A 13,024-nucleotide genomic window follows, 5' to 3' on the forward strand; every position below is an offset into this window, starting at 1 on the left:
TGATTTGCTCAATTGCTCTCCAAAATCTAATTTACTTTTCTTTTAATCATACTGTAAAAAAAATAAAAATCAATTCTCATCAATAATTTGACAAGTGAACAGTCATAAAATATATAAAAAGTTATAATTTACAAATTAAAATAGTAAATAACTTCAAATAATAATGCATTCAAACAAATGCATATGCTAAATCTTAATTTATATCTTTTGTATAATTATAACCAATACCCTTGAGATTTAACTCAATTACAAATGATACCCCTGCCCTTATCATATTAAGAGCATTATATGTTCGATTGCAACATCACTTTGGGCCATCATTAGATAATTGTTCGCAAAATTACTGGTATGAGAAAATGTCATCAAGATTCATAATTACTCTAATATCTCGGGAATACAGTCAATGGCAGCGGTGACACGTATTCACTAAGAGGCCACTTCATTGGCGTCATCCCACTTAAGTTCAAAGAGAATACGTGGTAGATACGCCTCAACACACTGGCTAATATGTTACTCAGCGAAGATGTTTCGAATTTATTGAGATCAAATATCAGACTAAGAATCATAAAGATAGGGACAATCTTGAACCTCTCGGAAAGGATTACCATATCTATATCATTAGGATCATGACTCCGCTGGTGATGGGATGAGGATCTCAGCGATTTGAAAAGAGAATCCCTATCCCGACAAAAGGATAAAAGGAAAACAATATGGACGGGTAAATGATTCCATTCTTTTTTCTCTAAATTCTGAACTGGATAGTTTGGGTTTATGATAACCCAAGTTATTTGACTTGAACGTCTGAGTGATCCTGAGGAAACAAGTCCCCAATTTCATTGCAGGTACTTAGTCTGAGGTAGAGGAAGGTGATTGACCACCGTATTATCAATTATTCATATTTTTCATTCTCTTTTCCTTTTCCCTCAAATGCATGTGACACATTCTTATTTTTCTTTTATTTTTTTAAACTTGTGATGGATATTATGGTAAATAACTATTCAATTAGATTATTTACTTTAATTATTTATTCTTATTGAGGGCCCACACACATAGACACGCATATAAACAGAAATAAAAAAGATAAAAGGCATCTTTTGATGTTTGATAAAGATGGGGGCGGCGGGGGGGGGGGGGGGGGGGGGGGGGGGGGGGGGGGGGGCTAAAGATTTTAAAAGTTTTGGAGTTTTATGTCATTTTGGATGAAAAAATGGTGCACAAAGTGGATTCAGGAAGTATTAGATTTGTACAGTGATTTAGCTTAGAGGTCCATTTTTCATAAATATGCAAAAATCATAGGGACACGACATGAACCTTTTGTAAAATCTTAGGGGTTATTAGAGTATTGTGAAGAAACACGTATCATTTGAAAATTAATATTTTAAAACAAAACTAAATCCTACAATAAGATGTTTGAGGATTAATAGGATAGTTGACGTCATAAAAATATTTGTTTAAATACAAACAAAATATAGCTTTTTTTTTATAAGGTTGTTTTGTGTTCGGTAAGACTTTTTTTTTTTTTTTTTAATATAGAAAGAGTAAGTGAACAATCAAAAATAAAAGAAAAAACACATGAATTTAGAAAATACAAATTTTCGTATGTTTTAATGGGTTCATGGAATAAAGAAAGGAGAGACAATATTCTCTATTCGCGATAAAATAGTCAAGGTTCATTACTTTTTAATGTCTATTTATAGAAGGGAATAATTATAATTTTTAGGATTCTAGATGTATTATGTGTAATTAAACCAAAATACATAAATGTTACTTCTTTATTTTATTAAACTCAGTAGTCATGTATTGTTTGATATGTTGAATTATTGTCCTTGTACGATCTTTCGTTACTTGTGCCATTAATTTCGACAAAAGAGATAAATTGTAAGTAGAAACTTTATCTCACTATGCATAACAAGAAATTGAACCCACGACCTATTAGTATAAATCTCAATTTATCGTAACCCAATCACTTAATTTGTGCCCCAAACACTTATATTGGTTGACATCTTACATCATGTCTCAATAAAACAAAGTCATTAGTTAATTATCAGAGATGAACATGATTTGTTTATTTGAAAAAAAAATTGAATTGAATTAATCATTCTGTTATTTTAATTTGTCCAACCAAAACCAAGACGAAAGAGAAAAAAAATGAAATGGAAATGCTTAATTTGATTCAAATAAAATTTTAAAATTTTTCCTTTTCTTGGAAACAAAAATAAATTAGTATTTAATTATAATTGTTATTATCACACACACACACACACAAAAAAGAATACTACAATTTTAAAAAAAAAACTAACGTGTCATTGTCTTACAAACCATCACCGTAATTGGAAGCGATGAAGACATGGTTTAAACCTTGGAGTATTGGACGAGGTGAGGTAGGTAATTAACCTAGTTACTCCGAAAATATAAAAACACCCTATTCGGGAACTTCACTGCTTAATTCAGTTTTTTTATTGTCGTTTTCAGAAATAAAATTATAAATCTCCAAAGGGAATACTTTTTCGTCGCATGCACGTGCAACCGTACCCCATTAGGCCATACCCCCACCCCACGTCCGACCCGAAAGAGTGCCTAGCAAATTTGGCAACAAGTATCCAGCAAAAGGACACAATAGGTAATTCACCCAATAACGAACCCAAACGCTACCCAATCCCAAACCCAGCTACTCACATCCACTGCAACAACCTCCCAAGATTCCGGCGGGCGGCGGCGGCGGCCTCACTCCCTCACTCCGCCGCCGGGATCGGCCCGGCCCATGCCAAATTACTGAAACACCCCTAATGATACATTAAAAGAATGCAAATCCCATTGTTTGAGGCGGTAAGGCAATCATTTCAGCCTTTTTTTCTTTCTCCGTCTGTCTCACTCATAGCGCCCAAAAGGTTTATCTCAAGAGGCGGCCGACGAGGCTTTGGAGCGGGGAAGTGTAGGGTTAGGGCGATGCCTGGTTCTTCTTCTGCGAATTCGGTTGAAGATAATGCCGCTTTGCGCAATTTCAAGCTGAACGAGTCCACCTTCATGGCCTCTCTCATGCCGAAGACGGAGATCGGCGCCGACCGCTTCCTTGAGGCTCATCCCGACTTCGACGGCCGTGGCGCCGTTATTGCTATCTTCGGTATACTGACCATACTTGCCAATTTTGATTTTTCACCGCTCCTGTCGCTGTTTATTATGTAAATTAAACATTAGATGATCGTAGTTGAAGTGAATCGCCCCGGCTTCGACGGCCGAGGCGCCGTCATTGGTATCTTCAGTATACTGACTCTACTCTTCGGTTATTCCCGGCTCCTATCGGTGTTTATTGAAAGTCAAAGAGAAAACGATGTTATGTGAGTTAATTTAGTTACTGCATGGAGTAAATTGAACATTTGAGTATGTATTTGAAGTAAATCACAAGGATCATCGAGTGCGAGTGGTTAATTTCTGTACCAAAACACTGAAGGCATAAGTCAGTTCATTGCATGGAGGAGATTTTCCGTTCTTTGTAGATGAAGATCTTGGATGTTTTGACTCTTTTACAGGTCATTTTGACTTTGTGCGATTTTATTAGGAGGCTTGATGAAGAATGGCCTGGTTTGACGCATAGATGGATGCGATAAAGTAGTTATGTTGTCATTTTGAATTTGAATCCCTATGACGAAGTTGTTATTGTTATATTGTGTGCTTGTGCCTGCATACCTGTTTTGTTTCTCTTTGAATTCTGAAGCCTAGGACTATTGCCTTCGTTTGAGCTAATACTCTACCTCTCCCCCGTCTCTCTATGCAACTACTGCGCATGAATTGAACTAGCTTTCTGCTTTAAAATAATCCAAGCTTTTTAAATGGTTTCTTCCTGATGGAGGTTGTTCTAGATTTATTTATTTAGTTTTCCTATCACATATGTGCTAAATTCTCTCATATTCCAGATTCTGGAGTGGATCCTGCAGCTGCTGGATTGCAAGTTACCTCGGATGGGAAGCCCAAAATCCTAGATGTTATCGATTGGTACCTTTTTGTATAATTCCAGGATATGTGTGTGAGCATTTCTTTTTGTTTGAAATAGCTCTAAGTAGAGTTTTTCCCCCCCCTTTTTAAGCACTGGGAGTGGAGACATTGATACTTCGAATGTGGTGAAGGCTAATGCAGATGGTTGCATTTGCGGAGCCTCAGGTAAGTTAATGGATTTTCAAGTGAAGCTTGTGCATTATTTTTTTCCCCTAATTACTCATTGTCCCCCAAAGGAATGTGGAGGTTTTTATAGTAGTACGCTATCAATCAAATATGTTTAAAAACAGATTTCATTTGCATGATTCTTGTTGTTCCTCATTTTATATCATTAGGAGATCCACATTTGATTTAATGTGTTATTCATCCGACAATTGCACTTGTAAATTTTCTGTTTTTGCTATGTTTTTATTTTCTGTTATTCTTTATGATTTTCTCATCCTGTTTGATGGGCATGCAGTATCATGGGAACTCTGCAAATTATTTAAGGTTCCTTGGATGTGTAAGAGGCATGTCTTATATCAATCTAGATTTGATACTTGTCTCCGTTGTATGATCCATCTTTGGCTCTACTTAGTTACTAACAAATGTTCAGAATCTTAACACAGGATTCAAAGAACAATAATTGTTGGAGGCAATAGCAGGAAATCAAAGAAACTTAGAAACACAACTGGAAAATGAGTTATGTGATCGTGCACCACTTGTCTAACTTTGGTGGTGGTAGTTGCATGTGGAAGTGGGCATCCTGATGGTGGAGGCTGAAACCACAGAAACATCTAGCTGAAATGAAAATTTGTCGGAGGTGGTAAGGGAAATAACTAGTAAAGGAAATCAAGGACAGATTCAGTAGTTGGTTGAAGAAGACGTGTTTGATAAAAAAATAAGCCTGTCATGTAATATCTTATTGTGGATCTTGCGTGAATAGTTTTTGTTTTATGGATTGCAGGACAAGAATATCAATTGTGTTGAACAAATTGTTCCCTTACTGGATAATTGATAGAATTAGGAAATTGGAGGACTCATTAATGTTTGACACTTCTGTAAATATAGCTATAAAGTATTTCCAACTGGAACTGTTGGGCATTTCTGTCATGACCCTAGGAGCAATAGAGGGACATTATTGTAATAGGGTACAATAGTTTGTTAGGGATATTTTGCAATTTGTTAAGAGCACATGGGTGCTGTTAGAAATCAGTTAAACAACTAGCTTTGTCTATAAAAAGGCCAATTGGAAGAGGATGGATATCATGTGTAATGAAATGAAAATTCTGTCTTCCTAATTCTCTCTATCCCTATCTCGTTTCTTCTCTAATTCTCCCTCCCTTTTCTGCTGATTTCTCCCTCTCATTCAATTCTAACATTATGGTTTCTTCCCCCAATTCCAATCACAACCCTAGGTAACCCTAGGAATGCGACAAATGGTATCAGAGCCAATCTTTCCTTGGTTGTGATCCCGGCGATCTTGTAGCAATTTGGTTTGAATGACTGAATTACGACGGTGGTTTGAATCAGCTGTTCTTAGCTCTTGATAGGTGAGTGCAAGCAGCGATTTTGAGGAATCAAGGGACGGGTCATAATCGAGAGAGAAAAACAACTTTCTCAGTTCGAAATTGAGAAACGAAGCATAGGTCGGTTTCAAAAATCGTGCATTGTTCCGATGAATTCTAGTAGCACCGGAGGTGATGCAAACAAAGAAGCGTTCGCAATTGGAGTGGGTCAATAGGCGAGCTAACCTGAGGTGACGCGAACGGACCATCATTTGTGAGTAGGTGGAAGTCCGTCGAAGGGTGATGTGGATTGCCAAGAGTTTCGCAATTGAAGCAGATGACGGGTGTGAAAGTTCAGAGGTGATAGCGAGTCCGTCGGTGTTAACGTGGACGACCAAGAGACTTGCTACTAGAGCAGAAGGCCAGTACGAGAGCTGCGTTGTAGTTGGCGATGCGGACGAGGAATGTGTCACGACCATTATCAAACGCGACTAGTGAGTAGGTAGAACCAGAGGAAGGATTCGAGGTTAGTCCAACAATAATGGTGAACGGATTGAAAACCACCGATTGAAAATATCGCCCAATTAGGATTGGAGGGAGTCCCATTGACGAAGGCTGTTGAATCGGGAAATTTCGCAAGATCAACAATGGCGGAAGGAAAAGGATTGCAGGAAGCGATCTTGGACACAACAAAGAATGGATTGAATAACTGAGTCAATTCATTATAGAGGCTATGCTGGAGGCGACTTGGCCAATTGGTTTTGACAGTGCCTTTGGTGACTCTTGGTTTGAAATTCAGTAAGTATTGGTCAGAGATTGTGGATGAGCAGACAAGGCGTCTCTGAAGGAAGGTTTGACAATTCATCGAAGTGGAAGAGCATGTTGATTTGCGACTGATTTTTTCCAAGGTTGTTGCAGGTGTTGCTAGTAAGGTGAAGCAAAATATTCCAGCGAGTTCGATTGCTGATCATAATTGAAGGGGAGAAGTAACTCTCTGGTCGGAAGTTGCAGTTAGTTTTAACGGAAATTTCAGACAACAACATAAGGATGTACAAAACTCCTTCTCCTTGATCTTTGAATTATGTTGTTTGTGAAAAGTTGGCTAAGGGGAGTAGTGCACGTAGGAGACCATTGGAGCCTCAATTGTAGCAGAAGGATGCTGCATTTTCAGTGGGATGTCTTGCTCGTGAAGCCTTGGGAAGCAGTGCGCACATTAGATGGTCAAAGCCTCAATAGTAGCGAAAGAAGGCTGCATTTTTAGTTGGAAATAACATGAATCATGAGCAGTTTAGCTAGAAAAATCAGGCATAGGAAAAGTTGGATAATGAGTCCAGTCGAGTTGACAAAGAAACAAGCAGTAGGATACATGGAGCAAGCAAGGAATTCAACCGTATGTTGCATGAGAAGTTGCAGGAGTTTGCGATTATACTGATTAAGAAGTATCACTACAGCTTTCCCACCTAATTTTTCAATGATTATTTTTTGAAGTCTTAACAAAGAAGACTTCCTTAAAATGGAGTAGCCGAAAAAGGAATACCTTGATTTAGGTAGCAGAATTGACAAGGAAGGTGGCTGTAATGACAATGCTGCGGGGGTTTGGTCCAGGGTGAGTGGGCAAAAGGAGAATTAAAGGAACACACCGATTCCTTTGGAAAAGAAGTTCTTGATGGTGATGTTTTTGGGGTTCTGCAACAAGATCAATCCAACTTTGAGGAAGAAGGAGAAGAGGAGGTGGAAGAAGAGATTGAGGAAGAGGAATTAGAGGACGATATTCAATCAGTTGATAGTTTCTCAAGCACTCCCGCTGGTGCTGAGGCTCTCGATGCTATTAATCTTCGAAAACAGCCGAGGAAGGAGCCTGAAAAGCCTCTTTACCAAGTACTTGAGGAGAAGGACGAAAGGATTGCACCAGGCACCTTGGTTGGAACATCCCATACGGATGTTATTGGCTCGGGCACACGAGATAGGACAACAGCTACCAAAAGGGTTGATTTGCTTAAAGAGAAGTTGGAATTTCTTCCTATAACTGGAAATGATATGGTTGCAGGACTGACAGTTAAATTGGAACCATTTTTAATGGCAATAGGGAAGAAGTGGATGGCTGGACTTGGTGTTGCAACAAGTCAAAGTGCTGTTACTGTTGAGGAAAAAGAAAAGAGAAAGCAAAAGAAGAGGGAAATACGAGATAAGAACAAGAAAAGGCGAAGAAGAAACTAGTTGGTGAAGATGGGCATTGGATGAAGAAATAATAGCTCGGTTGTAATAAGTTTCTTGGGGACAAGAACCCTTTCAAGGTGGGAAAATTGTTATGACCCTAGGAGCAATAGAGGGGCATTATTGTAATAGAGTATAATCAGTGTTCTGAAATGTGCTAGGCGCTAGTCGGGCCTAGGATGCCTAGGCGGACTGTTTTTTTTTTTTTTCTAATTTTTTTATGTAATTTCATGTTATTTTTAGATAAATCAAAGTTAAAGACAAATAAAACTTATATATATATATATATATATATAAACAGATCAGATGGATTGGTTGGCAAAGAAATTTATATATATATAAACAATAAACAATATATTTATATATATATATATAAACGGTGCCAAGGCATTGTTTTGTGCTTTGGTCGCCTAGGTGTCACCTAGACCCGAATAATCGGGCCCGGCGCCTAGGATGCCAACTTTCATGTATTCGTGGCGGCAAGGGTCCGCCTAACGCCTAGGTAGCCACCTAGGCCGCATTTTAGAACGCTGGGTATAATAGTTTGTTAGGGATATTTTGTAATTTGTTAGGAGCACATGAGTGCTGTTAGAAATCAGTTAATTAGCTAGCTTTGCCTATAAAAAAGCCAATTGGAAAAGGATGGATATCATGTGTAATGAAATGAAAATTCTATCTTCTTAATTCTCTCTATCCCTCTCTCGTTTCTTCTCTAATTCTCCCTCCCTTTTATGCTGATTTCTCCCCCTCCTTCAATTCTAACATTATGATTTCTTCCCCCAATTCCAATCACAACCCTAGGTAACCCTAGGAATGTGACAATTTCTTTTTGAGAATTTTATAGGTCTAGGGCTTCACTAGTCTTATAGGTTTCAAAGATTATAGATAGATGGAGGTTTCATTTGATTGTAAGTGACTGCTTGCTAATCTTTAGAAATTGTGATGGTAGAAGTACTAAAACGGCAACTAAATATGTTTTAGTGGCAAAGATGGGGGCTCTGGGCCCATAAGCTATGACCCAAGAAATCTATTTTTGTACTTATGTAGGATGAAGAGTGGAAGAGTGGAAAAGGGTAAGGGGCAGAAGAAAGGCATCGCATGGAGCAATTTTACATACTTTCAACTTTACTGAGATTGATGAACTCACAAGTCTCAAAGCATTGGATTGTCCTTATTATGGTGCATATCACACCTGAAATTTGAAAAAGCAAAAAGGAGCATGGATGGAAACTACAGTCCACTTGTAGCAGATCTTAGAATTACTGAAATACCATTCAGTGCCTTCATGCTAATTATAAATAGGTCAGTTCAGCTTTGCATTAACTAAAAGGAAAAGGTAAGTTATAGACCCAGTATCTATCAATTAAACCTATGGATAGATCATAGAGTCTCAAGTTTGCTATGATTTGAACTCCTGAATCTTGTTTTCTAGTTCTTGCTTTGCATTCAATAGATTATGGATTACCAATGTGCAAGGGATACCATAACATGTCATGTTCACTTCTTATCTGAATAATTGTCCCATTTGCATTCTTTTCAATACTTTGGGTTCCAGTTCTAATTTAGTTCATAAAGTGACTATGGAATTATTGCATTTAGACCGTATGTACTTTATTTAACTGTCAAATAATTGTTGACTGTTTATCATTGTGAATTATTTCAACCATGGGCTTATTTTCTTTGGACTTGTACCTTGCACCTGCCATTTATCCTGTTACTTGTTGATGTAGGATGAGAATCATCCCACATCGGCTGTTCAGCCTGTGAATAGGCGCCTTATATGTGGGTGTGCCCCTCCCCTGGTAACTGCAATTTTCGGGGGTGCATGCCCCTGCATCATTTGGTATCAGAGCGAGATTTATCCCGTGGCACTCCACCTAAATGGTTTGGCGTGAGGATTCCGTTGGCTAGGGAAGTTTGTCGGTCGATTGGTGTGAGGATTCCGCTATCGAGTCGATAGCTTTCTGGGTAAGAGTGTCTGATGTAGGACGAAAATCGTCCCACATCGGTTGTTTTGCTTGCGAACATGCGCCTTATATGTGGGTGTGCCCCTCCCCCTGGTAACTGCAATTTTCAGGGGTGCATGCCCCTACATCACTTGTAATTGTTCTTGTCTTGCTAAGGAAAAGTGCAATTTTAGAGAGTTGTGGTTTTATTATTGTGACATTGTCTCTAGCGAAGATTTTGGTTTTTTGATATGTCTTTTATCATCTTCTTTTGAATCATTTATGTTGGTCATGTGTGGGTTTTTTAGTTTCAGAACTAGTTGGGTATGTCATGGTGCCATTATCTACTTAATATAATGTTTTAAACATTTATAGGGGCATCCCTTCTTGTAAATTCATCGTGGAAGAACCCCTCAGGGGAATGGCATGTGGGTTATAAGCTGGTATATGAGCTTTTCACAGACACGTTGACTTCCCGTTTGAAGGTAAATCTTGTTCATGATTGTTGAGTAAATTTGTGCTGCATTCTTGGATTGAGTTCTAACTTCTAAGTAAATTCTATAACCAATATTACCAATTTTTTCCCTTACTTTTCTTAACAGAGAGAGAGAGAGAAAAAGTGGGATGAGAAACATCAGGAAGCTATAGCTGAAGCTGTAAAATGTCTTGATGAATTTGACAAGGTTCTTTTCTTTCCTTTTATTTTATGTGATACATGTTTGACATGGAATGTCCAAAGCCTTATTCACTTAAAACTTGTTCTCATACATCAATGACCACCAATGGTCCATGTAGAACAAAATGCTGTTAAAGGAAGAAGTTATCATGCATTGACAATGTTTTTGTTGAGAGTAAAAATAATAATATAAAAGATAATATTACCCCTCTTTACAAGCTTAGGTTCTTAAACGAGATGGTGGTTGACAATTTAATTTCTATTAGTAGGAAAAAGTTAGTTCAAATCTCACCTCCAACTCAATGTTTAAATTGTTGCACGTGTTTAGATCAATTATGTAGTGATTTTTTGCTACATGTGAGGGGCTATGTTGAGAATAAAAATAAGAATGTAAAATATAATATTACCCCTTCGCTTCACAAGCTTAGATTTTTAGATGAGACAAAAAAAGAGTGTCTCCAGTGCATTAAGCTCCCTCGTTTGTTAGGGTTGAGGAGGTTCCATTTTTGAATGCAATCTTAGCCTTCGCTTTTGTTGGAACCGAACACTAATATGGCCCAAGAATCACTCAATATTCTCACCGAAACCAATCACAACACATTCACAATATCAAAAAGTAAATAATTGACAAAATGTAAAAGAGATCAGAAAAGCAAACCAATACAACACACCCGATTTACCCTGGTTCATGCGATAGAAATGACACTACATCCAGCACTCCAACAAAGAGAACAATCCACTAAGAACTTTCAAAAATCAATACAAGACTCAATCAGCCTCCTTCTCTTTTCTCTCGAATACAATACTCACATGAAAAGACTCCAAGAACTATTCTATCACAGCTCTCTCTCTTTTCTCACTGTACTCAAACAAAAGAGAATGGAATGAAAATATGATTGATGATCCGTTCTAGCCTCCGCACTCTTCTATTTATAAACTAGAGAGGCAGATCTTCCTAGGGGAAATAACTGACTATTACAGAGTCTAAAATACCCCTACTAATTACAACAGTTAGTTACAAATAAACCCTGCAATCTAACTTCACCCGATCATCATTATTTTCTCTACTGATTTCTTCTAGACTTCAAGTACAACAACTCAGGCAAAACGTCAACAGCTTTGCAAAGAGGTTGCTTCCACAACTTGATCTTATGACCTTCCTGCCCCAAGGGAGCAATTTACCATTTTACCAATTTAATACTTTTGGATTTTCTAGTGAAAAAATACACAAATCTTGATTTTTGTTTGTTTGGATTCAGCATGTTTGAGAAACAAAACATATTCTTTCTCCTGGTGGAATTGCTATTCAAATTTTTGCACCAGCTGATATTCTATGGTAGTCTATGTGCAATTTTCTGCAGGTCTTGACATGGAAGTTTTTGCTTACGAGCTTGATTTTAAATGTATTTTTTGTTTTTCATGAGCTGTTGTTCTATTTGTTCATAACTTTCTTGAAGTGCTTGTTTCTAGAAACATGTGAAAGTTGAGGATGCTAACTTGAAAAGGGTTCATGAAGACCTCCAGAACAGAGTTGATTTTCTGAGAAAGCAAGCTGATGTCAGTTTCAGTCATCTTTTATTGCTTTGCCTATTTTTTTGCATGAATTTATAGCATGCTTGTTTTCATACCATTTGCTTTCTTTTTATGTCTCAGAGCTATGATGACAAGGGTCCTGTTATAGATGCTGTTGTATGGCATGATGGAGAACTGTGGAGGGTTGCTCTTGACACTCAGAGTCTTGAGGATGATCCAGAACGAGGGAAACTTGCTGACTTTGTCCCCTTAACTAATTATAGGTTTGTATGCATGCTACTGAAAGTGCTATATATTTGAGGGGCCCAAACTTTAGCTTGAGATAGGCAATAAAATGATACACAGCATTGAGTTCAGCTAACAAAGGTAATCTTAATCCTGTTGGTGCTGTATTGTCATTTCAGTGATGATTATGGTAAACTGGATAAAAATGGACCCAACTCTCTTACTTCAACAATAGCAGCAATACATGAACATGAAGAGAGAAGTCATAAGAGATAGTGCAACATCAAAGGATGTAATTTGAACCTTGTATGTTAAATTTTGCTGCAAAGGATCTAAGGCTCAATTTGTTTGCAGGAAAGTATTTTCCTGAGGGAAAACAGTTTCCTTGGAAAATAATTTCCTGAAAAGTGTTTTCCTGAAACATGTTTTTTGTTGGTTGGCTGTAACCTAGAAATAAACAACAACAACATATTTAGCCTTTATTCCACTATATGGGGTCGGCTACATGAATTCTAAACTTCCATGTATTTCTGTCTTTTGTCATATCTTCATTTAGGTCCATGAACTTCATATCAAACTTTAATGTCTTTCCTAAAGTTTTCTTGGGTCTGCCTACCTTTTTTTTTGACTAATTGTTCAATTTCATCAACTCTCCTCACATGAGCGTCTCTTGGTCTCCTTCTCACATGACAAACCATCTTAGTTTAGTCTCTCTCATCTTCTCTTTGATTGGCACTACTTCTACCTTATTACGAATAACTTCATTTTTAATTTTATCTTTTCTTGTATGGTCGCACATCCATCTTAATATCCTCATCTCCGCTACGCTCGTCTTTTGCTCATGCTAATATTTGATTACCCAACATTCTGAGCCATACAACAAGACTGATCTTATAGTTGTTCTATAGAATTTTTCTTTTAGTTTTAATGAGATTTTACCATCACATAACACC

At 37.6% G+C, this 13,024-nt stretch overlaps 1 protein-coding gene across 2 annotated transcripts in view; it reads left to right on the forward strand.

Moving 5' to 3' along the window:
• The first annotated feature begins 2,614 nt into the window (after nt 1-2,614).
• The window catches only part of LOC127795656 (tripeptidyl-peptidase 2), a 60,831-nt gene continuing 50,421 nt past the window's right edge, over nt 2,615-13,024 (forward strand). Inside the window, exons 1-7 of one of the 2 annotated variants that reach the window (XM_052327465.1) lie at nt 2,615-3,121; nt 3,912-3,990; nt 4,082-4,155; nt 10,013-10,122; nt 10,240-10,320; nt 11,784-11,870; nt 11,967-12,109. In XM_052327465.1, the coding sequence (XP_052183425.1) occupies nt 2,803-3,121; nt 3,912-3,990; nt 4,082-4,155; nt 10,013-10,122; nt 10,240-10,320; nt 11,784-11,870; nt 11,967-12,109 (893 nt within the window). In that variant the 5' untranslated portion in view covers nt 2,615-2,802. The remainder of the gene's footprint in view (nt 3,122-3,911; nt 3,991-4,081; nt 4,156-10,012; nt 10,123-10,239; nt 10,321-11,783; nt 11,871-11,966; nt 12,110-13,024) is intronic. The other variant, XM_052327472.1, reaches the window with a different exon arrangement.

Source organism: Diospyros lotus, chromosome 1, assembly GCF_014633365.1.
Source record: "Diospyros lotus cultivar Yz01 chromosome 1, ASM1463336v1, whole genome shotgun sequence".
Lineage (NCBI taxonomy): Eukaryota > Viridiplantae > Streptophyta > Magnoliopsida > Ericales > Ebenaceae > Diospyros > Diospyros lotus.